The sequence below is a fragment of the Ambystoma mexicanum genome, chromosome 3q (genome assembly GCF_040938575.1).
Source record: "Ambystoma mexicanum isolate Mex_15411 chromosome 3q, UKY_AmexF1_1, whole genome shotgun sequence".
Lineage (NCBI taxonomy): Eukaryota > Metazoa > Chordata > Amphibia > Caudata > Ambystomatidae > Ambystoma > Ambystoma mexicanum.
In genome coordinates, this window is record NC_090926.1 from 783,988,410 (window position 1) to 784,016,329 (window position 27,920).

A 27,920-nucleotide genomic window follows, 5' to 3' on the forward strand; every position below is an offset into this window, starting at 1 on the left:
AGGGCTGGCTTTCGGTGAGTGAAATGGAGAAGTGAGATTTATAGAGGATCGCTACTCCGCCACCTCTGGAAGGTCTGTTGTGGGAGATGGGGGGTGCGGGGGGTGGAGCCTTGTGCGCGATTGGTGCAAAATCATCAGAGAACCAAGTTTTAGTGATGAAGATGAGGTCAGGATGGTCAGAGGATAGGAGTTCAAAGATGTTATGATGTTTCTCAACACGGAGCGAGCATTGAAAAGGAGACAGGTGACTTCATGAGGCGTGGCTGTTTTCCTGACGCTCATGATATGATACGATATATGATTTGATAGTTTATTTATATAGGGAATATAAACAATGTGTTTCAAAGCGCTTCAAGGCAAGGGAGGGGAAAAAGAGAAAATACAATGACATTCTTACAGGCCATGAACAGTAAGGATGTGAAATTAACTATCGTACTCGGCCTAACGACATTTCAGATAGTGCAAGAGCTAAAACGTAGATAAGGAAGGGAGGGGGAGAGTGGGAAGGAAATGGAAACAGACAGGCAACTAACGTGCCAGGCCTGATGACATTTCTGGTAGAGCTGGAGAAAAAAGGTGAGGGAGAGGGGTGCAGGAAGGGAGGAACAAAACAAGCCACTATAGTACTAGGCCCGACAACATTTCAGATAGTTCTGGAGGGTGGGGGTGGGGGCACGATTAAGGGACGGAGGGAGGAGACAGACGAGGTTGCTATCACACTAGGTCCAGGGACAATTCTGACAGAGTAAGTGCATAGAAGAAAGTAAGAGGAGGAGGGGAGGAGATAGGAAAAGGGAGAAAGGCAGAAGAGGAGAGAACAGAGAGTAAGCAGTCAAAAGAGGGGAGAAGCAAGGGCGGAGAGTGAATACAATTGCAGAAGTCAATAATAACACATAATGTTGCAAGCCAGGATACAAGAATATATTACACACTTCTGTTAGTGAGCACCCAAAAAGCAGAATCTGCACAATTTAAGCGCAATGTTTCTGTTTGAGTGCAAAAAATGCAATGGATAGTGTTAAAAGCACTGCCAAGAAAACATTCTATATGTGCAGAACACAAAGGGTTACATTGATTCTAGTTATTGCCTTTCTTTAGGTTTGAAAAGGGGCATGTCAAGGAGGTGAAACAAATTAGCTTGTAGGCGGAACAGCAAGTCTGATTTTTCCATTGACCAAAGGTGGTAACCGTAGATCCATAATTCAAACAGCAGAGCAGCAGAGCTTTCCCTTGTTTTAACTGGGCTGTTTCTGGGGGTGGGAAATCCAGGCAACAGCCCAGGGAGCACTTGTGCGCGGGGCACTGCAGGACGCCTGTTGAACCTCTCACCAGGGAGAGGTGAGATATTGTATTTTTTGTTTTGTTATTAATTAACAGACAGCGGCAGAAGCCTGCCCTGCCCATGTCAGTCTACCCCCTCAATGAGGCAAGCAAAGGCTTAACTACCTACTGAATGTTTTAGATGGGTTACACCTATATTTAGCATGTCTTGGTCAACTAAAGTGACAAAGAGTGAGAATTACTGCAGAGACCCTGGTCTGCCAGAATGGAGGGCTGGGGCCAAGGAAGGAAAGACAAGGCAAAAAGACATTTTGTTTTTGGTACTGGAAAGGGGCCATGGCTGGGAGATTCGGTTGGATTGAGATGCAGTGAGTAAGGTGTCAGTCGTTGCGATGCAAGGTGTGGTCGGAACAGTCAGGGAGGCTGAGGCTGACCGAGCGGTGGTAGTGGGGGTTCAGGACACAAGTGTTCTTTGAGGGTGTGAGGGGTGGGTGAGGCAGGTCGATGGGGAGCGGGAAGAGCAGGCGGCTGTAATAGGTATTTGTGAGATGTGGTGCAGTGAATCGATGGGGGCGAGTGGTGCATGTGTGGTTCGTTGGGTTAGGCGAGTTGGTGAGGGTGGTTCATTGTTGAGAGTGGTTCATGTCTGGAGGGAAAGAGAACTAGGTGTTTAGGTGTACTGGGTGAGAGGTCGTGTTCAAAGAGGTGGAGACGGGGAGTGGCAGGTGGGGTGGGTCCGACGGCAGGGCTGGAAAAGAATGGGCGGTTGGACTCATGAAGAAATGGCAAGATATGGAGACTCGAGGGAGAGGGCCAGTCACCCTTTCCGCGTTTTGTGTGCTTGGCTGCAAGAGGAGTGCGAGAGTGTTGGAAACAATTTAAGAAAAATAGGATCATATTTCTTGTGTTGGAGCCAGAGGCCTCACACAGTTCCCCCCTTGCTTATGTCAAAGTCATTCCGGTGCTTCACAAAATCTCCTGTTGCCTTTGGTATTGTTCCCAGAAACAAAGTGATTGCGACCTCAGGCGAATCCCCTTGCAAAAAAAGTTTCTGCATCTTTCCGCAAGCCAACTAACACCAACTCCTCAATTCATACAGAGCTGTGCACAAAAAGGCCAACATTTTTAGCAAATATTCTCTACATAAAACCATGTTCCATTCCATTATAATGCAAAGGGCCCAAATACTCAATGGATGGTGGTTGTCCTGGCACTGGACACAGGCGAGGTGAGGGTCCGCAGCCAAGAACTGAGTCCCACATTGGAAGCATTGCTTGAAAACCCCAACCTACACCATACAGCAGAGAAAGGCATACGCTAAATGTGGACGAAATATGTTAGCCCAAAAATGAGTGACAGTCAGCAAAGCCTCAAAAGGAGGGCAGCTACAGAGTGAATGCTAACCCAACCCACCTCTTAGGAGGAACAAACACATTTTATTTATTTTTATATTTTAAAGTGCTCACACAGCCCGCGGGCATCGAGGCGCTGTTACAGGAATTGTTTGTTTTTTAGTTGCATAATTGTTTTATTTTAGTTGCGTATCTAGAACATGCTTAAATAACCAGGAGGTTTCTACGCGCGGACCCGGGGATCGAACCTGTGTTGCTTTGTGTCGTCTTGCTTCCAAGGCGCGCACATTGCCGCTGAGCTATCCTCCCGGGACGGTAGACTATTTTTAAGATGGTAAGGAGAGGGGCGGATCTAGCATGCATATAGACGCATGCGCACACAAATCCTTGCCTCTAAATTAACTTCTTAAAGTGACAGCAACAAAAAATTATTTTATACTTTCTCCAGATCTGCTTGTGGGTGCAGACTTGTGGGTGCAGATTGTTCCTACCAGTTATCTACCCTGGAGATGATCAAATCCAAGTCTGGTTGGCAAGTAAGGCACTTTGGCACATTTTTCTATCAATAGCAAGATACCGGGGTCCTTATTGTTCCAGGATGAGAACAGCTTTCTTCCTGGGCATTACCATGAAATGAAATAGAAAGTAGTCTTGTCGAATTCAGACCAAAGATGCTCCAGGCCCAACTCATGGCATAAAACACCCGAATCTCAAGCAGGGTGTGATTTACTGGATGGTATGCTGGGGCCTTCTGGTACTTACAGCCCTCCATGTCTTGGAGCAGAGAGAAGGTAGGTGGGAAACCTGCTAGGTCAGGGAATTTAATATCACCCTCTTCTAGGATTCATGGATCTGGTATAATCCCTGCAAGTCCCGACTGGACTTTGTAAGGAGGTTTTTGTTCTGGGGCCTCTGGGGCTCCGGATGTGGTACTTTTGGGTGGCACACATACAATATGTTGCTGCGTGATACAGGTTCTGCTCACAGAGCTGGAGGATCAGGAATCAATTGTGGCCTCAATTCATAAAGAATTTGAAGCAGTGTTTTAGGTAATCTGTTGTCCAACTATCTGACCAGGCTTGGCAGGATCTGGAGCAAGAACAAGTGTGCCTGAGGTTGAGGATGTGACTGATATGGGGGTTGCAGTGACTGTCTCCTTGCCTCAATTTCATCCACATCAGTGTCAATTTGATGTTCAACGATTGGCTCAGCAGGAGGAACCTGGCTAGATCTGGTACCACTTTTCAATGCATTGATGAATGGTTTTTCACAGAATATAGAAAATCGCAACCTAAAATGTAAGAACGTGGAAAAGGGCCCTCTAGGTAAGCGTTAACATCATTCAAAACCTTGGGCTACCGTTGACCCAATAAAATAGGACAGCTAGTACTCTTAATATAGTCAGAAGTTGTTGTGTTTTCTGGGTGCTGAGAATAAGAAAGAAAATATGGTTTTCACATTGAATGCCCTAGGGTCGCTTTTGATGTTTCTAACTAATCTTTTGCAGCAGAAGCTACTTGTTAGAGACCCGTACATAATTCAATCTTCATTTCTTCAATGTGATGAACAAAAAAGTTGTTCAATCTTATGTTCCATCAGAAACCCACATTTCAAAAAGTCAATGTCCTGATGTGAAACTGGATGAGATAAGGATCTGATCGACATTATTAGCAACATAGCATCTGCTCATGTTCAGATGAAGAATAGTGCAACAGTAGACAATGAGCACATTGTGTCCGATACAAACCGCAGAAGAGGGATGGGTGTAGGGGTGCATATTAAACCTGGACTTCTCTACAATTTACCCATCTGCTTGAAAGCTACTGGGACACAGAACTCAGTGCCCAACTCCTAAAACTAATGAAAATGAACACTAGAATCAGTCACATTCTGGCTCCTTTTGCAGCATACTATAGACTAGGCTGAAGGGACAGGCCTGTAGATCTGCTAGTAGGTTGCATTTGTCTTTGGCCTCTTTCAGACTTCAACAGGTTCTTGCGCTACTTGATCATTTTAATGTGTGTGTCCCTTGGTGAAGACAAAGCTATCCGCTGCAGTGGGCATCGGAGACCAGTGGCTTAAAGGTTGTTAAAAACATAGAAGGCGGCTACAGGACACAGTAAGCACACATCCAGTGACATGTTTCACTGTTTATTGAAAAACATCGCAATCACAGCATTTTCAGAATTGTTCAAAAGCAATTAATCAACAAACAGCAATCTTCAAGCCCTTGCAGACACCTAGAGTAGTGACTGAGTTGAGATAGAGAGGATGAGCACAGGCCCCACAACCACCTCAACGCAGCGTTTCCGAATGGTATTTGTTTTTTCTTTTCAACAAAGAACCTCTAACAATCAAATTGTAGATCACAAAGGAGAGGTGGGCTGAGGGAATGGAGGCACCACCCCTGTTCAGAACCCCCAAAGCCTCACTGTACTCTGTGGACTACATTTGGGGTAATTTATTCTGTCCCCACAACTTTGATTGTGGGATATCTACTCTACTCCTAACCCATCATGATGTGATCAGTGCAAGAGGTCTCCTAATTTAAAAGAAAACTAGAGTATAGCAACAGGGACGGTCATCATTTCTAGTCCATCCGTTACAAAGACCCCTTTATTTTTCCAAACTCCCCTTATGTTACATAACATCAGTACCTGAAAACATACACAAACTACTTACACAGATTCCAATGTCACAGCACTAAGACATTTTTATCATTTCCTTTTCGGTGACAGTCTTGGTTTCTCCCCTCCCTCACGTCCACATCTGACTGGATAGTTGTACTGATTTGAGGGAATTCCAGTTCCTGTGTCAGATTTACTCTCACTTCCAGACACAAACAGATGCCTTGATAAAATAGATGCCTTGATAAAACACATGCATGCAGGCAGGCAGGCCATCTCATGCATTCCCTCCTGACATTTTTTTCAGCATTTAAAACACTGCTGGTGACATCCAAACTCTTTATACAACAATTACCTCTGGTTACAGGCAGAGGTACTCTGGTGGTAAAAAAGGAAAACTTATTTAAGTGGGTTCCCTCCACTGAATAGTAGAAGAGATCTCACTTCTTTCAAAATATAAGCTGTAATGGGGTCCATCCGAGTCCCAATGGACCTGGCACCAAAAGAAAACTAGGATAATTTAAAAAAGCAGAATATCAAGTTTTTTCATTGCCAGCTGGGGTCATGCAACTCAAAGGGCAGTTACTGATCAAGAGGTTAAAACACTCCGATACAAAGTGCTTATTGGAAGCCTCATACAGACGCCCAATGGCCGACTCACAGACCATCACACATCACAACAGCTTCCAGGGGCTCAAAAGCACCTCACTGAGAGATGTGAAGATGGAGGCACCACTCATTTGGTCAGGTTTCGTATGTATCAGGCACAGCTGGCATTCGAGGATGCAAGGCTGGACAAGAAACCCCAATGAGCTAACGTGGGTAGATCCCAACTGCTGAAAGGGCCGGTGTGCTTCAAGGTCAATAATGATTAATACAATACAGATGATCAAGCACCTCCCACCTACCAACTCAGCACATTATAGCCCCCTCCACCCTACTAGGGTTTCTGAGAGCGAATAAATAGAATGTGTCAGTATCAGTAGCATCAGCGTGAGTAGCTACACCTGCTGCTACCTAATATACATGGAAATCCACATGCTGAAAAAAGTGTTTCATCAAGCCCAAATCCCCCTCTCCTACATTTAAGAATACTCCAGTGCCTTCTACTAATCAAATCTTATTCAGAATAACTCACAAATCTAAAAACAGGTTGTATAACGCATAAAGGTTGGGCTACAAGCACAAATCTGCAGTGACCGGTCCAGAAGAGATTCCAACAAGCCAAACCCACGCAGATTTTCAACACACATTAATGGGAGCTATGAGCCGCAAATGCAGAACAATCATGCAAGAAGCAGAAAAAAGGCCCAGAACCATTCTCCCAGAAAAGCAAACAGATTATTTCACTATCCCACCACATGAGTTCCTAACATCACTGGCATTGCCCAGTCACTAGAAATGATGAACCAGCCCTGGCTCTTCGTAAGTCTGCGATACTGTTGTATGAATACTTTTGGCTCATGTTGGAGATCAAGGATCCAGGCACACAACACCTGCTGTCAGCACCGGACACGACCTACATACATATCACTTCCAACAGGAACATTTATAGATGTTTGGCATCGTCACGGTTTCCGCAAAATATAAACTTGCTATCACACATTTGATTTTACTGTTGTGGAAAAATGCTGGGATAGCAGGAAATGCAGATGGCATAAACGAACTTTTGAGGTAAGCGGAGTAGATTTGGGGCAGGAAAAAGAGGAAGAGAAGAAGGAACACCAGAAATAAAAAAAAAAGCAAGAAGGCACACAGGAGAGTAGTCAAATTGTGTGTCAGTGCTTTTGAGTTGTCCTGTTGCAGCATGCTGTAACTGTACAAATGGTCATAACTTGTTGGCAGTATTCACAGCTCCATCAGGTCTGGTCTACATGGGAGTGAAAGGTAGATTTAGTTCAACCCTTGGAGAGCTCTCTCTTCGGGGGGGGGGGGGGGAGTGACTAACAGTGCTGCCTGTGAGAGCGATGTACCTACCTGCTCCAGGAGACGGACAGCAACACAACAAGAGTGACTGTGTAAAGCGCAGACACCATACACAGCAAAACCATTTAGCTGAGTCCACTAAACATCTAAAAGCAGATGCCACCAAAGTCCATAACTTCAATCACAGTGGCAGCAGCATAAAACTAGAGAAATCAAGCGTTATACATCAAATGCAGCAGCACAAGCTGTAGGCAGTGAGGTCCATGCTAGAGATGCAGCAGCACCAATCCAATGAAGCAAGGTCCATGCAACAAGTGCATCATCACACAGAGGTGATCCATAGAACACGTGCAATAAACAACAGCAAGTGAGAACACCAGACTGGAAGAGTGAACAGGATTCCCACTGTTCAACAGAAACAGGGCAGGAAAGATGGGACACTTCAGATCCCATTGGTCTTAATCCTGGGCACATGCACCCTTTGCCTTTCCTCCTCTCAGGAAAAAGATGAAATGGGTTAAAGAGAAATCCACTGTTGAACCTGAGTAAAAGAAGAGTCTTAACCATGTGGCGAGACATTTTGGTTGTGTGCTCGTGGTGCAAGGCAGGGGAAGGCGAGAACACTGCACTATGCTCTCATGGTCAGTTTTAAAATCATCAGCTGGTTGTCCAGTGTAGAATTCTGCACTGTGCCTCAGACATTCAGTGACAACAGTACTTCGCCTTTGCACATGCCAGATTCATGCACTCTTCCCGGTCACATCCGAGAGCCTCGTTCCTGAAGAATCTGCATTGTGAAGAAGAGCGACAAGTCAGACTGTGCCGTGAAGGTTCCCTTGATAAGTGTTACCAGTGCACACATTCCTTGAACATCTCTTTCTCAATCACAGGGTCCACACACTTCATGAAAGGGATCACCCCTCTAACACAAACCCTCAGATTAAAAGTTACATATTCAAACTAGAGAAACACATTCAAACAAGAGAAAGCCACTATCGATCAAGTAACAAAATAATTCACAACATGTTAACATCACATGGTTCTGTCCCATGAAAATCTCTGGTCAATAAAATAAAATAATAATAAATAAATATACTACAAGTGGTAGGTGAAGGAGCCACTATGTGATCTCAAAGGCACAGAAGATTTGTTTGAGACTGTTGAAAGGAGACAATGATGGAGCGAAACCTCTAATGAAAGCACTCTGAAACGGGGCAAAACAGACCTTTTCACGATTAACACAGTTAAAGCCCGTCTGTAATGAAGCAGGGAGCAGGGTTGAGAATAATGGCTTAGGCACAAATAAACAGTCCATGAGAAATCAAGGACACCACCCAATTTCACAACACAGGAAACTGGCCTAACTGTCAAGTAGCTTTAAGTTATGTGAGACACCTTCAGCCAGACCTGAATTTGCAACCAACCACAGAGGCGTGGTGTAGCCAGGATTGTCCAACAAGTGGGGCCTAAAGCCAATGTAGTTGGGCCCACTGCAGCGACTAACATCTGTAAATGCCCATAGAGTCCTGCTATGTGGGCATTTACAGATTTTGGGTGGGCCTTGCCCACTCAGGCCCTACCCTGTCTACGCCTCTGACTGTGTATGCTGTTGCATGTAGCTTTGCTTTTCCTCTGAAATATATGGGTTTTACGGTTACAGCATGAAGAGTTCTGCCACATGAAAATCTAGAATTGGTTTCACAAACATATCTCATTTTGTGGCATTGGATAAGAACGTTGTAAACACTGTATAGGCCATTAACACTCTCCTGCTGTTCACAAATACTTAACAGGTCAGGCCTTTAAATTGAGTATTAAAGATGGTTCAGCAAGTTAAACGCTTCCACGAATAGTTGGATGCAACATGCAGCCACGGGTTAGAATCCAAGCAGGGCAGACTCGGTCCTTCATTGTTCCATGGTCAATACATTGAGTACTATAAATCTGGGAAATAACCCTATCACAAAGCTGATAAGTGGCGGGCATTTGTAAAAAATGCTATATAATGAGGCAATATTACTTCTTGGGAGAAGATCTGGGTAGGGTCAGATTAGCACTTTAGAATCTCTTATCCACTAATCACTGTGACGAAGAAGAGACACCAGGCTGTGTGAAGGCATCATGAAGCAAGACACAAACCACAGATTCAGGATTAAAAATAAAACACTTATTAACTTAAAGGTCAGGATGGAAAAGGGCTCAACTTGCCCTATGGTAAGGTGGGATTTCCCTACCTAAATGAAACTAAGGAAAGTCTGAGTCAGAGTTCAATTTAAGAATCTGTGTCCAAAACCTATACTTGCCCTCACAACTAAATCTGTACAATGTGTAGTGATGTCAGCAACCAAAAGAAAACAGTGTTCAACACAAAGTTCTGAGCTTCTTCTAGCTTGCAGCTTCCTTTCAGCTCCATTCCCCAAGGGTAAAACAGTTGCATAAAAAATTCTCAAAATTACCTTCTTTGGATTCAAGGTGATATCGTCTATACCAATACTCGGGGTCCCCTTCCCAAAGTTCTAAGCAACACATTGGAAATCAAACATAAGGAACCCTTGGACATCAAACACAGACTTATAGTAACCTATGAAATGTTGGTTTGGTCATCGAAAGGGGATACCATGTCTCGCCCAAGGGTTCCCCACTACCAATCCTCAAGGACACTCCACCAAGGTGATATTCCCTTTCTTCTGCGCCCCATGGTCAGGATCCAATAGCGATGGCCTTTCCCTGGCCACCTGCATAGAGGGTCCCAGGGGAGTAGGAGTGAGAATACCCTAAGATTTCTCACATCTGGAATGATTAAAACATGGTTCTTCTGCTTCCGAGGATGTTAATTCAAGAGCCAAGTCTTAACAGTAGCTCTGTGCTAATTTGCACTTTCAAAATAACCAACACCAGCATTTAAGGCAACATGCCCATTTTCATTCAGGAGGTATTTATCCAGACTTATCAATACAAATCCAGAACAAAGTCCCAGAATGGACAGAAAAATATATGGCTGGTGTTAGGATGAAAGTCTTATATTGGGATTCACAGCAAGTCCAATGCCATTTTTCCCCTTTATCCCTCCATCAGTTCACAGACCTTTTGACTAGTGAGTCCAAAGGAAGGGCCTCACTGAACATGTAATTCTGTGTATGTGTCCCTGAGAGACTCAACATGTCAGGCCAAGAGATGGGAACAATCCTTTTTACTGTTTTCCCTCAAGAGTCAAAGGCACACCCCAACCTTTGCTTTTGTGTACACCTTTCCTGGTGGTTGAAGGCAAGTGAAGCCTTTTTCCTTCACTTATCTTCCTAAGTTCTTAGTTCCCATGGCAGTGTAGGAGAACTCTACTCTACTCCATTGAAGAGTTGTTTTTATTTGTTCTGCACAACTCATTTTACGTGAAGTGCAGTAGGGACACTTTGATTTTGGTTACTGTGGTTACTTATACGATGTGTCTAGGATGGGTTAGTAGCAGCGGATACTTTTGTAAGGTTTTCCTTCTCAGTCTCATGAAATTTTGCATTTTATCACTTAATGCCAATTAGTCTACCATATACTCAAAATGGCAATGCCAGGAGGTGTTCAACTGTCCTTTGACTATCTTGTAGTTTGACCTTTTTATCCTGTCCTGGAGCAGCTGGATTTTCCATATATGGCAAGTCTTTTTCTTGGGGGAAACAGCATCTTTTGCGCACAAAGTGCTGACCTGTGTGTGTTTCCGGATGTTGGGGGCTGAGTCTGTCTGGACCCAGTCCACATCCAAGCCAGGTATGTCTGTTGCCGGGCAGATGCAGTAGGGAGAAGCTGTTCAGGATTGGACCACCTCTGCCAGTGGTACAAATCCTTGCCATTGGTGGGCTGGGACAACTCCCAGTCGGGTTCATGGATAAAAGTCGGACCCCTTCAGCCATTCCTCAGATCATCGCTTGAGCCAAGCCGTCTACGAAGGAGAGCAGTCCACTAAAGACCTAGAACATGTCGTTGGAAGATCACCAGCAGCCCTTTCTTCACTTGCCCGGCGAAGCAAAGTCATTCTGCAGATATTCTCAGTGCTTTAACCCCACGACTGGTAGGAACAGCCAGTCCCGACCTCTGTTCGAAGATCCAGTAGCTGGAAGTGCTCAAAACAGCTCAGAACCATCCTGTGGGATAGCAAGATGTCCTCCTGGACTACTTCGCTGCAATGGTTGCATCTCGAGTTGAGCCTAGAGACTCTGCGGATCCTGAGATTATAGAACCAGAAGCAATTTCCTGAAGTTGCAGCATTCTACCACGGAGAGGGGGCTTAGAGGCCAGTTTATTCACACAAGTAGTCATCGCTGTTCGCCGTTTGTATTGCTTCCTAGTTGTTCACCAAGGAAGTTGCTGGAGTGGTGGTCCCAATCCCGAAGTTGATGTTTCCTGACCGGATGCCTGATGTGACCTCTGCAACCGCAACCCCTAGGCTTCCTCCAAAGGACCAAGGCACAAATCTACAGTGGTCCCTGAATGAATTGGAGTACGGGGGTGGGTAGGCGAGTATACCTACCCGTTTTAGCCCAACCCCTGTTTCCGTAGAGTTGTATGGGCGTAAAGTCCTAGCCCTCTCTTGCCTACTTTTGAACAGTGGTGTGCTGGCCTGGTATCCTCATGTCAGTCTCACCTAGTGACTGAAATGGGAGAGTCTTTCAAAGCCTTTCCTCTTGTTTTTCCTAAAGTTTGGAACACTTAAAATTACATGTTTGAGCAAGCCAACACTTGTTCAATCTACCTATAGAGACTCCTAGCCTACTGAAAAGACATTTATTGGGATCTGTGACCAAGGGCACTAAAACCCCTCTTTTCTAGCTAGGGAATGACTTATTAATGTCAGAACCTTAATTCTAAGGTTTTGTATGGTATTTACAAACTTCTTTATTTTAAACCCCTTAGTTCTGAAAGTATCAATTACTTAACAGGTTCTATTGCTTTAGTCACTTGCTTTGTTGCAGTATATTGGAAAGTGATTCCAACTGTATTTAAAGTGAGGTGTTCGTGCTCGTAGAAGAGAGCACTAACATACTAGTAGTAGTACATTTTAGTAGTGATTGTTTTGATTGCCCAAGCATCTTTTCTTCAGAAACACTGCACTGCCTTGTCCACTGAGACTGCAATCTCTGTTACAGGAGTAGCTGCACTGATTTCCTGCACCTCTGGTTCTTCTTTCTTCAATCCAGCGTCATCGTTTCCTCACCCTACACCTTCATAGCTGGACAGGCACTTCGAGAGCTCCTTTTCCTGCCAACTGGTGGTTTGCTGCTGAGCTTCATCACAGCGAATAAGACTTTTATGCTTCATCCCCTCTCCAAATGAGACCCCTCCAGCACTTTTTGATGGACTTCTGAACCTTTTTTTTTCAATCCTGAAAAAGTGGAGCATTTTTCCACTCATTCATTCTTGTGGGCTCTGTCTTTTGGAATTTTATTTTTTTTATTCTACCTGCACTATGGAATCAGTCTACTCCATAGCTCTGAAGGGCATCTGTACTTTTCTTTTGCAGCACACAGGTCCTCATGGGCAGTGTTGCTGGGGACCCTTAGCGTCCTCCTTTAAGATTTTTTCCTATATCCTCGAGTAACTACAGTTCTTAAGGAAGGATAGAGAGATACTTAGTATCTCTCCCAAAACTCTATAGTCTGAGAGATTGGCACACACCACCTTCAGTGGAGTGCCAGAGGGATACCTAGTATTCTCCTTCTCTCTACTCCTGTGAATTGTCACAGACGATCTTCAAGTTATGGCTGGTGGCAGTGGACGTGTTCTACCAACTTTGTGTAATTTTTATACCGCAGGCTATGACCATAACCTCTGTAGTGCACAAAAGGGGCACCCAAGTACCAACCTGGTGCCTCCTTTTTTGCCATTACTAGTGTGGTTGTCCTTTGTTTTCCCTTCTTCTACCACTCCATCTATCAATCAGCTCTCAAATCTTGTGAGCTCCTCACAGTCAAATTACCCATCTCCAACTCCCGTATCTTAACCATTACCTAATATTTAGACCACCTGGCCCCATTGGCTCATTTGAGGCAGACCTATCCAGCATCCTAGCCAACAATACAAAAGACACCTCTCAAATACTCTTACTAGGCGACCTGAACCCTGGTTTGAACGACCCTGATGACAAACCAGCACAAGCTATAGCCAATATGTTAGCTGAACATGGCCTAAGCCAAACAAAGTGCTTACCCCTACCCATAACAAAGGTAGAACCCTGAACTGGATCGCCACCTTGAACTGCAATACCACCATCACTAAAACCACTCCCCAGCACTGGACAGACCACTACCTTATTGACTTCGTATTATCACTCAATAAAGAAGTCTGCAAAGAAAAAATCATGGCACCACCACTGCCCACTAGAGGAAAAAAAAATATATAAATACAACAAAACCCCCCCCGACAACCACCTACCGCTATTGCTTCCAGCCTTTAATGCTCTCCCTGGCCACCTAAATCCAGAAAGCCTAGTAAAAAGCTACAACAATGCCATGAAGAAAGGACTAGACATCATTGCCCCACAAAAAATGCAAAACAGCAAACAATCTCACCTGAACGCCTGGTTCACCCCCCCCCCCATCTGAAAGAACTAAGAATGCGCAAAAGGAAACTAGAAACTCAATGGCGTAATAGCCCCACAAAAGAGAACAAATTACAACTTAAACTTTTCGCGAATAACTACAAAAAAGAAATCTTACTCACAAAAAAGAACCTATTTAATGAAAGAATCGAAAAATCCAGCTCCAACACCAGGGAACTATTTGCTATACTAAGGGAACTAGAATCCCCCATATCCCTGCCAGACAGCATAACTAAAGACACACAATGGTGCACTAGTGTCCAAAATGCCCTAACTAACAAAATCAAAACTCTCCAAACTAAGATCGCACTAAAAAAAACCTCACTAACCACTAACGAATCATCTAGCAGCTATGCCAAAACAACCAACCCATCAGCCCGAATCTCTTCAAATTCACCAAAATTTCCGTAATAGAAACAGAAAGGATTATTGCCTCACTTAAACCGTCCAATTGCAAAGGTGATAACTGCTCACCCCAGATAATCAAGGATGCGGCCAGGGACCTAGCTCCCTTTATAACCAAACTGATCAACGCATCCTTCACCTCCAACACCATACCAAGCAATCTCAAAGAATCCTGGGTTCTGCCTCTCCTTAAGAAGCAAACCCTAGACCCCGTCATTCCCACTAATTACAGGCCCATCACCACAGTGCCATTCCTGTTAAAGATAATAGACAGAGTAGCGTACCTACAAATCCAGCAATATCTAGAAACTCACAAACTACTATATGCCCGCCAATCTGGATTCAGACCGCAGCACGGTACTGAGACAGCCTTAATCGATCTTAAAACCCAGATCAATGAGATTAACGACAAATGAAACACTGCCATGCTACTTCTCCTCGACCTGTCGGCAGCCTTCGACCTGGTTGATCACACAGTCCTGTGCGAACACCTGGCCTCGGCTGCCACCTTTTCGAAAGAGGCCATAGTCTGGATCCAATCATTTTTGGACAATATAACTATGAGAGTTTTCTCCCCTCTATCCGCAGCAGACCCCATCAAAATAACTTGCGGTGTACCCCAGGGATCCTGCGTCTCCCCAACCCTCTACAACATCTTTACCAAGCACCTATTTGACAAGTTGGACAGACTGGGTGACACATACACCAACTACGCAGTTGACACCCATATCCTCACACCCCTTTCGGGCAACTTTGACTCAGGTACGGCCTTGGTAAGCAAAATATACCTCATCATTCAGGCACAGATGGCCACACACGGCTTATGCCTGAATGATGACAAAACCGAAATCCTGCTCCTCGGATCCAACGCCAATCAGTGGCTTTCACCTTGACTCAGCCTTGTCACTAAAAAAACAAGTAAACTCATTAGCATCCTCTACTGCCTACACGTGTAAGCTAATCAGGGCATGCAGAGCTTTTCACTCCCAGGCTAGCTGCATCATCATCGCTAATGCCCTAATACTCTCACAACTCGATAACTGCAATGCCATGTACCTAGGAGCCAACAAATATATTACCGACAAACTTCAAACACTGCAAGACAACGCTCTCAGAACAGCCCTCAACCTACCCTCCAAGGAAGACATCTCCAACAAAAGAAGAGACCACAAATGGCTCAAAATCTGTGACCGTCTCTCGCTCAAAACGGCCTCACTCACCTTCAAATGCTTAAATAATGCAGCACCCCCCTATCTCGCAGCCAGAATAACAAAAAGAACCTCTACCCACCCCACCAGAATGATCAACTCTTACTGCCTTCAGGTACCCAAATACAGACAAAAGAAAACGGGAGGCAGCAGCTTCCCAGTCATGGCAGCCCAACACTGGAACGCTCTCCCACTCATCATTAGAACAGACCAATCCTACTACAGCTTTAGGCGGAACACCCTCACCTGGTTACGGTCCAATGATCCCCATGACTGAACCGTACCCTCTCACACCAACTGACACTAGCCTACCTGACTGTATATATGTATATTCCTTAACCGACCTGCCAAATTGTTATTAACTGTATGTATACCTGTAAATATGTAATGCTATGCTCTATAACCTAACTGTCCCTTACCCTGTAACTAAGCTTTTATGTAAACTTATTTTCCTTCTCACTGTTGCGCCCTGTTACCTCTGGGTTTTGCGCACCATACCAAATAAATAAACAAACTCTGGGAGAGGGAGGTCAATGTGTGTGTTTTGCCTTTGGCGGGAACCCTTGGAATTCCCCACCTAGGCTCCAGAGTGTCTGGACAGGCAGGAAGTGGGGTAGAAGTGGAGGGGCATGGCCAGCAGCAATGGAGTAGGACGGCAGCCTTTGAAGCTCCTGCCTGATCCGTCGAAGATCCGCTCCCAAAACCAACAGCTCGAGCCAGCACTCCAGAATGACAACGAAGATAAGCTTGTGTGTGTGGGCTTTCAGCAGGCAACTTCTGCATACTGATACACGCTAAACTCTGGTAATTCAAACTCTGGTAATTCATCGACCCAACACTGCCGGATTCCCACCTGGGCTGAAAACTAAGATGGCGCCTGCGGCACCCTAGCAGAGCGGTGCCGCATACATCTGTGCAAGTGAGGGATGAGCGGACACACAGCGGCCGGGTCACCCCACAAGAAGCCCTCGATACTCAATATATTGAGGGAGAAGAACATGGAGGCTACCGGAGTGGCGAGAAACGCTGACACACACGGAAGGTAAGGGCATCGGACACGCAGCCCCTCCTTCCCTGCACGCCCCTTCCTTGTGAACAATAGAGCACGAATACTCCTGGGAATGCACAAGGGATTACAACCCTCCACGTTTGCCACATACCGCAGCACTTGAGGCCCGCTGGGGAACAGAAAGATAAAACACAATAACAAAATAGAGGACAAAGCCTGCTAAACACGGCCACTCTGCAAACTATGACCGATGGGAGGTACGAACTGGATCCCGGGCCCTGAATACACTTAACAGGGAATCAACCCTTTGGACCCCCTTCTTTGGGGAGATGGCTGCCACCAGCAACTTAGAATAAGAAGTGCGCTCAATATTGTAGCACAAGTCTTCCCAGCTGGTAAAGAGCACCATCAGGGCTGATCCACCTAATCACCATCCCCTGGAACAGAGATGGGACTAACGTTGCTGGCAGAGACCTAAAAGCTGGATCTTTCAGTCAGAAGCACCCACTGGTCCGACAAAGCACACCTGCTCGGGGAAAAGCAGCTTGTGCTGTTAATAGACACACTGTCTTTGGCCACGCATGCTAAACCCCTGGGAGAGACACACAGGACCGCACCACAACATTGCCTGCACAGCAATCAAAGGCTTTAACCTAACGCCTCATTGGCGTAAGCCTGGACACGTTACAATAAACAGCAGAAACAACAAACCATTAAACAAAAGGCAGCAGTATTCTGTGCAGAGTGCTCGGATCACCCACATTCCAAATGCCCTCTAAAGGCAGCAAAACTGAGAAGCAGCCAAGCAACCATGGATGACTTCACCAAAAACCTGCCACAAGCATCTGTGGAAAACAAGGACCCCCTAACGCAAGGCAAAGAGGGAAATGCTGCAAGAGCCGAAAACCAGCTCCTTGCAGCAATAGCTGAGCCGAAATCCTCCCTGGAGTTCAAAATAGATGCAGTAATGATAGACTGACTACTGCGTCAAGATGTTAGGTCTTCAGCAGAAAGAACCATGAACATAGAAACGCAGTAAAGCAAGAACACCTCAGAGATTCTGCATCACTCAATCATATGTACTACAACAGAAAGTTCAATTGCTGGAAAATGGAGCAGGAAGAGGCCAAAGGCTGAGCTTGAAGAAACAACGTTCGCCTTTTGGGCCTACCGGAAGGAGAAGGCGGCACTGATCCTACATCCTACATCAAGAACATGTTTTTGCAAGAAATAAGACCTGGAAATCTAACACAAGCCTTCACAGCAGAAAGGGCACAGAGCCCTGACCAGGAAACCACCCCCAGGAGCCCTGCCAAGACCGATAATTGTGAAAATTAAAAATGTCAAAGACTGAGAAAATAATCCTGGAATTCTCAATGGGCGGCACATTACAAAAGGCATCGGACTACACCATACAAGTGCTGAAGTGCAGAGCCCAGTTTTCATCCGCTAAAGAATGTCTCTGTAAGGCAGGCTTGAAATACATGCTAACCTACCCGGCCCGCTTGAAGATCCTTTACAAGAATCGATCATTATTTTTCGAACTACCCAAAGAGGTACACACATGGATGGGGAAGGTGGAGTCATCAACAGATTGACCCCAACGGACAACTCCAGCAATTGGTGAACAAGTGAGTTAAGTCTAATGGGACAGTGATGCAGAATGAAAATGGACGAGATAGAGGAGACTTAAGTAAACACGCAGAAGTTTGCGAACATTTGAGAGCTGGCTCATCATCTACCCTACCTGGGACACTCACCAACTATTTTTATGGCAGGATTAAGCTTGCACCACAGAACATTGCATGCGGCTGTCCCCTGGCAGCTGTCACCACGCAGTCCTTCTTTCTTTAGGGCACTAGTTTATGGGCCCACCCACTGTGTACCCGCCTCACAGCCTCGGTGTTGGGGGAAAGGACGAGAAGTGGACAAGCCTGAGCAAGTACTTCATAGCTGAGCAAGTACTTCATAGCTGGGCATATGTTTCAATTTGCGGAAGTTGGGGAACCAAAGTTTGCCTAAGTTAGTCTCTAAGAGCAAAAGGGACCGTGTACAAAGGAATAGTCTCCTGAGGTTGGAAAACATGTATACAGCTATAATACATATGGGCAGCCATTGATGGAGGTTGACCGAGCCACTGATATAGCACAAAGTAAGCCTAGCCCCATCGCTATTCGACAAAACACATGGCTGTCAATCTCAAGTTGTTGACCTGGAATGTTCGGGCCTCAATAGTTATGTCAAAAGGAACAGGATATATACATACTTGAGATGCAAGCTAGATACAACCCTACTGCAAGAAACGCATCTCACGGCAGACAGGCAAAACACGATTAGCAAGAAATGGGGTGGACAACTAATAGGCTCCACATACTCTGCCTGTGCTAGAGGGGTTTTAATCTGGATAGCATCCTCAGTGCCCCTCAGAATCGTTCAAACCAAAACAGACAATGAAGGTAGAATGACACTTCAATATTTTCTAAGAACCTATATAGAAATCTGCATTATTAAACACATCCACCCACAACTGCAATACAGCCTCCTTTTTCCAGTCATTATACCCTAGAATTAGCCCCTTTAGAAATGGCATCCTGATTTGGGGGGGGGAGGCGGGAGGGCTGACTTCCATTGCACACTAAATCCGACACAAGACAGAGTGCATTCAAGAAAATGGCTCCTCCAGCCAGAGCACTACAGGGACTCCTGAACTTATTTGGTTTGTCAGATGTCTGGAGAGTGCTCCACCCAAATACCAGACACTATTCACATTACTCCACCCCACACGCTCTGCAGACTAGGCTTAATTTTTTTTTTTTGCTGGCAAAGAAACTGTCTTGTTTACAGAGGCAGAATACAAAAGCAGAGTCCTTTCAGACCACGTTCCGCTACACTGATATGGCAGTACGCTCCTCCCAGGCCCCCAATCCCAACATGGAAACTTAGGAGTGAAGCACTACAAGACGCCATATTTAAAGAACACATTGGAGAAAACATAACAGAATACTTCACGCAAAATAAGGAGCGCGTCCCCCTGACAGGAACACTATGAGAGGCATTTAATGTAGTCATTAGGGGAGTAGCAATGGCCGTATCAGGCAGTGCAGAGAACGAACATCAGCCAAGAAAGAATTAGAAGACATTGAGAAGCGCTGTACTAACCAATGCAACATCACTTCAAAAGGGACATCACTGAAGCAGAAATGCCTGAAATGTTGGGAAAGACTAGTTAAGCACAGTTACACTAAATACATATAGAAACAACATGAAAGAGGGGACAAACTCGAAGACTCCTAGGCTGGCTATACAAAAGTGATAAAAGCGAGATCCCATATGTTGCATCCGCAGTAGCTCCGAACTATTCATGATTCACAAGCAGATATCAATAAGACCTTCTGTTCTACTAGACATGCTCACATAGGCATTCAACCTAAGAACCCTGCCCCCTAGCATGAGAGAATCAATAATGATGCCCCTTTTGAAACCAAATAAACCAACAACAGACTGTGGGTCATATAGACCCCTGTCCATGCTCAATGAGGATGGTAAAATACTCACAGTGCAACTAGCCAACAGGCTCAAGAAGGTTATTCATAAGCTAATACATTCCGATCAGACTGGCTACGTGCCGGTAGAAATAGAACGTGGAACCTACGTCGCCTACACCATGTTCTTGATGGCACCAAATCCCAGGACACACACTGCGCAATAGTTGCCCTGGATGCTATCAAAGCATTCGTCTCCATCAAATAGGAATGGCTATATGCCACGCTTAAATGATTCAGACTAGGATAGACATATCTAAGATGGATACAACTAGTATATACTAAACCGGTCGCTAGGGTTAAAACAGGCAGGCACTTCTCAGACCTCTAGGAACTAGAAAAGGGCACAAGGCAAGGCTTCATGCTCTCCCCTCTACTATATATCCTGGCCATGGAATCAATAGCGGTGTACATTAGGAACGAATACAGGGATGCTGGAATCAACAGATGGGACATGCCACCTAATATCTATGTACGCAGACGATACGTTATTATATATACACAGAACCTAGAAGACAACTTGCAATTCATTCTAGATGTCCTAGCATGGTTCACAGCACTCTTGGGTTATCGCAATCAGTGTTGACAAATCATTCCTATTCACGTTGGCAAAATTGGCCGGGCTGAAGTGGGATAGATTGCCGGTTCTGACACTACAAAAGAATGTTAAACGTTTAAATACCTAGGAGTACACATCTACCACGACCCAATGTTAGAACACAAGAACAGACTGCTAATGATGGTGGCCTGTGTTAGGCAGAATTGCATGCAGTACCCTCTGGGACCACCACACACAATTAGGACTACAGGTGTCAGCCAAACCAACCTTTGGTATAAGTCTGTACCACACAGTTTCTGGTAGCGAGCTGAGCAGCCAGGCTTATCTCAAGAGTGAATGTGAGCAGTACAAGAAGCTACACAGAGGACTTTCAATCACAGTGGTTCAAGTAGACACTCAAGGTTTCTTGGTAAAACACAGATTAGTTTATTACACAATCATTTAGAAAACATTTCACTAGAAGGAGGCAACTTAATATTATAAACCAATACACTTCAATACAAAACTAAGATTTAAAGACAATTTGAGCTCCCCTGAAATAGGAGCCAAAGGGCAGTTCAGTTGCATAGAAGTGAGCAAAAAGGCACAAGGTACGTAGAATAGATCTAATATACTTGTTAGACAGTGCAAATAGTTTCAGTTCTCCAGAAGAGTTCAATTCGAGTCAATAGGCCTAGGCCAAAGTCAATGGGCTAGTGTTCTGGATAGGAAAGAGCAGTTCTGGTATCAAATGGTAAAGTCTTTGCGAAAAGTTCATAGAAGTAGTTTAGGAGAAGAAGAATCATTTGTTGGGTCACAAGCTGATTAGGCCTGTAAGTTGGGAAAGTTTCACAAACTTTCACCACGGGAGTGGCGTTCTCTCAATCGGGTTGGCACAGTACCTTAGTATGAAGAAACAAATGCAGCCGGTCGTTGGTTCCTGGCAGTTCCTGCAGATCTCACTGTTCCTGAGCCTCAGTCGTGGGGACAAGCGGGAGGACGTCGGGGGACTCCTGCACTGTACGGGATCGTCGGAAAACACAAACAAAATGGAGTCACTTCAGATCGAGTAGCTGTTCTTCAAGCACACAAGCTGGTGTCCTTCCTCCTGGTTAATCCTAACCAGCTTCGAGAATGGTATCCAGGTGGTTTACGAGTTGATTGATCCCACCAACTCAAAAAGGAAGAAGTCGTCCTTGAAGGGGCTTCTCTGTCGAAGTGAACTTGGCAATTCGGACCTGCAGCAGGTCTTCACCAGGCAAACCAACGGTCCAGGAGTTGCAGCAGCCGTACTCTTTCAGCTCGTCTTCGGTTCTTTCGTTCCAGTGGTAGACTCTGCTTTCCAATCCAAGAGACTCGCCTTTTAAACAGTTTTCTCACATTCATTCCAGCCTAGCTGTCACTCACGCAGCAGGGTGGCTATCCTTGCCAGACAGTCAGCCAGCCAATCACGCCAGAGTGCATTTGGGTCTCATAGGAGACTAAGCACAGGGAGTTTCGGGCACCTCCCTCACTTCCTGCCCACCCCGACATTCAGGCGCCAGAGGCGGTCTTCAGTCCTGAAGCCCGCCAAAGACATACGAACAAAGGGACCAAACCTGGTTTGGCGCGTAGAGACAAACACTAGAAGGACCTTTCAAAAAAAAAAGAAATAGCAAAAAAAGAAGACCGGGACCCGTTTAAACAAAGGGGCTTAAGGCGCCATCTTGAAAAACATGGCTCCTGTGATTTTTAGCTACCCGTGTTCGCAGTTGGGAAAAATCATGGTAGTTCGACTTTCTAACAGGAGAGGGTAGCATTTAACTGCTACATGAGTAGTTAGACACAGGGTATGTAACCGGTCCAGCACTCCATTGTAAGATGGTGTGTGCTGGGTCTATACATTTGGAAAGACTAGTAAAGTCAATTTCACTTGACATTCTCTGGGAAACTGTAGTTTATCCCAGAGAAGGTATTTAAACCTTTGGGAAGTCTAAAAGACATTGCTGTGCGAATGCATCGAGGGTGCTGTGTAACACACATGAAAAGATGATGCCTATGGAGTTATCTAAAACTCCATAATCAAAGAACCTAAGTGTAAAACACACATCAAAATGCATGAAAGAGTGGGAGAAAAGGCTCACACTCTTTCCAGGTAAGAAAATCAAGTCCTCAAAAATCCAGCAAAGTTGCTGGGGGTCTCTAAGGTGAAGGGAATTAGCACATTTATGAGAATTCTCCCTAACAGCCCTCCACAGGCTACTGCATTTTTAAGTTAACAACCCATATAATATCCCCAAATCCTTTTTTAAAGCACTGAATACCTTGTGCAGGGAGGTCCACTGGCAAAACAAAAGGAGTAGAATTGCTCTGACCACACTCCAGAGACAACACGAAGAGGGTGGGATTCGGGTACCGAGAATTGAAGTGTAGTTCCTTGGCAGGCAGCTACAGTTCGTGACGGGCTGACTGGCGGATGAACCCACCCTGGAGACCCAATTGCTCCAACCAGCAATACGACACTTTTACTGGCGAGAACTATTGTGGAAGAAACCGCCCTGAGTCAGCCAGAGCCCATATCTAGTGACACTGGGAATACAGCTCTGGCATAGAGCATTCAAGCTACTACGCAGAGCCGACCAGTTCTCCACTCAAATACCCTTGGTCTCTGTAGTCCCTAACAAGCCGCAGACGAGGCTGAACATATGCACACTGGGAAACAAGTGTTCTAGCCATAATATGAGACCTAATACAGGGTAATTCTTTCATACCTTTCCAGGAGCTTAGAGATAACACAGGCCTACACCAAAGCCAGTTCCTACTGTACCACACCGTCACGGGCACAGTAGGATGCAGATGGCCGACCTATGGAGTAATGGCGTATACTCATTCGCCGGCAGACCTCATGTGGGAAGTGGCCAATAACGGACATGCAGTGTCTTGAATATATGAAATGCTTTTAGCCGGAGGGCCGTCACCATAACTCGCAGTCAGAGGCAAGTGGGAAACAGACCTAGGCACCCCCTTCACGGACTCGGAATGGTCCAATGTACTTTATTATCATAAGGGTGTATCTAGGAACGCTAAACTGCAGCTTATCCAATTATTTACTACACACCCAACGCCACTAAGAATTTCCAGCTTCCCAGGCTCTTCCGATCAGGTTTGCCCCAGATGTGGTGCTAGATAATTGGGAATGCTACACATGTTCGGGACATGCCCAAGTATACGAGACTACTGGGATGGGATTGCAACCAGAATGGACAGGGAGGGACTTAAACTGGACACCCAATCCTCAGCTGCAGGCTTATAGGGAAAATTCACACATCCAAAAAATGCACGCTATATACATAAAATGAAAGATCTTGCATACATAGTAGCCAAGTGCAGAATTGCCATGTCCTGGAAATCCCCAACAGGCCCCAGGATAGAAGATTGGTGGCGCGATTTACATAAATGAGCTTTAGCTGAAAGAGTAGTATGGCTCGGGAGGATAGCTCAGGGGCAACATACTCGCCTTGGAAGCAAGACGACACGGAGCAACACAGGTTCGATCCCCGGGTCTGCGTTTAGAAACCTCTGGGTATTAAGCGCGTTATAAATAATATATCAAATCATATGGCGGCAAGTGGTGCACACTAATTGGTCAGGAACTGAAGAGGACATTGCGTCTTGGAATACACTGACACAGACCTTATTTGTCCCCGAGGACACCCATCCTGAACGTGTATGCTCGAATGTGGCATCACTCATGTGAGTATAAATACACAAAAACCCCAGAAAGGAACTTTCTCTCCAGCTCTAGAGTTAAAGGCAAATGCAGTTAAACAGGGAAAAGCGAGAGGGAAAAGGAGGGAAAATTGTGGGTAATGTCTAGATGAGCGCTACAGTAGGATTCACCAACCTTATTATAAGCATACAATTGTATTGCGCCTACACAGATGTAAATGTGATGGTAACAATTACTGACAAAGCTTAAAAAAAAGAAGAAAAAAAAAAGGAAGTGGGGAGGAGTCTTACACACCCCTGTCCTTTGTCTGCCAGAATGCCCGAATGGGACCAGCTCCCACAGGGGGTTTGGGTGTCCTGATTGGATAGCCAAACATCCCTTTCTGTAAAATGCTGAGAGAGATTGCAGAGGAGTGTGTGCTGGAACTGTATAAAAGGTGAGGCTTCTGGAGTGAAAACCAAGTCGAACACTGGAAGCTGAAGTAACCGAAAAAGACGACCAGAGACACCTGCAGACACTTTGCAACACACTGAAGCAACCACTGCTGTCCGGACCATGTTTTCTGTCCAACCGAGGAACTCCGAAGAGGACGACTCCTTCCCTTTGGACGAACTTTGAATTGAGCTATCTCCCGAGGTCCTAGGAGTTCCAGAGCTGCAGAACCCCAATACCAGGATACCTGCTGCCCATTCCGAGTGCATCGTCGTGGAAAGGACGAATCTGTCCAAATCTTTGCTGAACTCGTAAGGACACTCCAGAGATCCAATCCAACTCGCACAGACCCCCTCATCAGAGTATGAGACTGCAGGAAGCGAAGAAGATTGACCGGGTGATCAGTTTCCTTTGTTGGTGCTGCAGAAAAGGTGCCAAAACAGCAGAGTGAACCAAGACGTTGCTGAAAATCACGTCCCAAGTCCTCCCTCGAAACTGCTGCTGAGAATTCTCGTCCATTGTCCTGCCTTCAGTCATCAGACCAAGGACTCCGGAGGTCGGGTCCAGAGCTGCAACATCGCAGAGCATCCAGCATGAACATTTTCTTTTAACCTAAGGTACTGTGGGGAAAAAGGTATTGCTGACCGGATTCCAAGAAGTTGCTACAGAGCATTGGAGTGTACCTAGAGGTTTCCAAGGTCAGCCCCTCTTAACTCCGACTCAAGCTGCTGCTTGTGCCCCTTCATCAAATCCTTTGATAGGACTCCCTTGTTAGTTGTTAACTTGATAGCTTTGATAAGAAACTGGAGGAAATCCTCTGGAACTCTTCGTATTCTGCTGCTTGTCAAGACTTTCAGCCCTCTCCGAACTGCCTTTAGCTAGGGTTGCGTTTTTGGACTTTAAAGACTTGCTTTGCTAAGGAACCCTCTCTAAAACCTTGAAGAGGCTAAAGTTACACTAGCTAACCATCTTCCTCCCTTAAAGTGACTACTGTATGTGTTTGGAGAGTAAATGTATTACTGTATAAACTGTTAAAAACCGTAGGTGCGTGTAATAACCGATAATACGATAACATTGTCTTTTCTCTTTCTAACACTGCTACAAATGTAACCGTGAACAAACACAAAAGTCAAAGTGTCCTTTGAAGTGCATTCTCAAGTATTACAAAAGTGTTCTAGTTTAAACGTCTAAAGTATTTAAAGTGATTCTGATGTATGTATAATAAATATATTATTGTATATACATTATAAGTGTAAGAGTTTCTTTGATGTGCATGTCTAACTAAGGTTCAGTGTACTTACCTGCAGCTCTAACTCTCTTAAAATAAGCCTGACTGCTCGGACACTCTACCAAGAACCTGATTTAGTACAGACTGATACTAAGAGTTGGAGATGTACAAACCACTGGGATAATTTACTAAAGTCTTACTACGAGTAGGACTTCAGAAAAAACTCCCCCAACAGGAGTATATAGGAAATCATTGGCCACAAGCTACCACAACCATGGCTTGCTTGGACCCTGCCCCCAGTTTGAAAGCTGCACTATAAAATAATTCTGGCTCTATGGTATTGCCTTTACCGCATTCACAAACATAGGGTATTCAAAACTGGACAACACTGTATCCAAAACATTCCATTCAAATCTTTCAACTGTATCACCCCTTTAAAGATTTATGCAGAAGTCACTGCCCTCAAAGACTAGTATAAAAAGCTACCTACCTTTAAAATACTGCCTTTCCATTTCTGCTAAACCTATCTAAAGAGAATGTTTAGGCAGCTATCCCCTGTAGAAATTCCCTAATGGTTTGTTATTGTACACGCTGCTGTTCCTTTAGAGAGACTGATAACAGAAAAATAGAGATCAATTTAGAAGGAGGCATACTTAACTCGCTAGATCAGTAGACCTACACATAAAGACAAAAAGATGGTTAGAAGTTAGACATCAACCCATCTAAGCACCCACTTATTTCTCCATCTCCATATACCTATCTTTGACCCGATTGAGCAATCAATGCATCTTTCCCTCCGTCTCCATCTACAGGTCTACCATTCTATTGATTCCTGTCCATGTCCCTGTCCTACCAGGTCGAAACGCGTGTCTAGGGTTGCGGTTGGTACTCTTGTTCAGAAGAGAATTCTCTGGCATTTCGGTGCTGGACTGCCCATGGGCAGGACAAAGACCGATATGTAGTGGACCTTTCTGTTCTGTGAAAGGATGGTGCGCTAAAGACTCTGGCTGAGACCCTAACCCAGGATATAGGCTGGTAGAGAGGCACTCACAGGACCCCCTCCCCCCTTGTTTGTCCTGTCCAATTGTCTACATTACCCATTGATTTACCCGTCCTTTATCTAAATCTATACTTATAAGGCTCACAGTCTGACTTGCTCTTTTTGCCTTTGCTCTCCGATAAACATAGGTCGAGAAAGGAAGAGAGAAAAAGAGGCTGATGGACAAAAGGCTAGATGATAATATCCTGGTTTTATATATAGTGCTTCAATGCCTGAATACTCCCACTTTCCAGTGCCGTTAGAAGAGAATTATTACCCCATGTAATAATTTAAATCGACTTTGAAAGAATGAAAAGTTGGATTGGCTGTCAGGATTCGAATGTCAGAAGTGCAGACTAACACTTGTGAGCAGTTTACCTGGATAGATATATTGCGTGCTTTATCCATCAAACCTGCGGTATCAGTCACCTGTGACTTAGTCAGACTCCAGCACCCTATCCCAAGACAAGGAGGGGACTCTGGACCAGGAAAGCCAGCCTACCAGGGCCATCATTTAGCATAGAGCTAAATGAAGGCAGTTAAATGTGGCAACAGCATAGCCACTCATAGTTAATACTTTCTTCTAGTTCGGAAAGATTTTCTCTCATGCACCTTTCCCTCCATTTATTGCAATGGAACACCCTCCTTCTTGCTTATTTTGAACCTGTTCTGACTTTTTGAAGAGAAGGAAAGCCTTCAGCTTCACTTCCCTTGCCTTTTGCTCATTGTTAAGGGAAACTGACAAGTCTGAGAAAATGTTTCTTTTTTGGAATTCCTGTATTTTTTTATATTGCACACAGCACCTTACAGTACTTTGAAACCCCCTAACGTTTGTTATTAGGGTTTTTAGCTACTGTTTAAATATGGTTAAAACAAGTTGGTTGCAGCAGTTAACACTTTTCTAGTTTTTGTATTATTTTGCTAGTGCACTTTCAGGTTTACTAAAGGTGGCTAGCACCCAAAGATGGCCGTGGCATGAGGTTTTTTGCTTGGACTTTGGCCATATTGTAGGCTGGCCTTCTTCCTGTCCTCTTAGGTCAG

The 27,920-nt window shown here is 45.0% G+C and overlaps 1 protein-coding gene across 2 annotated transcripts in view; it reads right to left on the minus strand.

Moving 5' to 3' along the window:
• KCTD2 (potassium channel tetramerization domain containing 2) overlaps positions 1-27,920 on the minus strand; it is a 210,836-nt gene that overhangs the window by 16,675 nt on the left and 166,241 nt on the right. Inside the window, exon 6 of one of the 2 annotated variants that reach the window (XM_069654839.1) lies at positions 4,769-7,973. The exons of the other annotated variant lie outside the window; for it this stretch is intronic. Within the exon in view, the coding sequence (XP_069510940.1) occupies positions 7,944-7,973 (30 nt within the window). The 3' untranslated portion in view covers positions 4,769-7,943. Of the gene's footprint in view, positions 1-4,768; positions 7,974-27,920 lie in introns of those variants that run through there. 2 annotated transcript variants of the gene reach the window in all.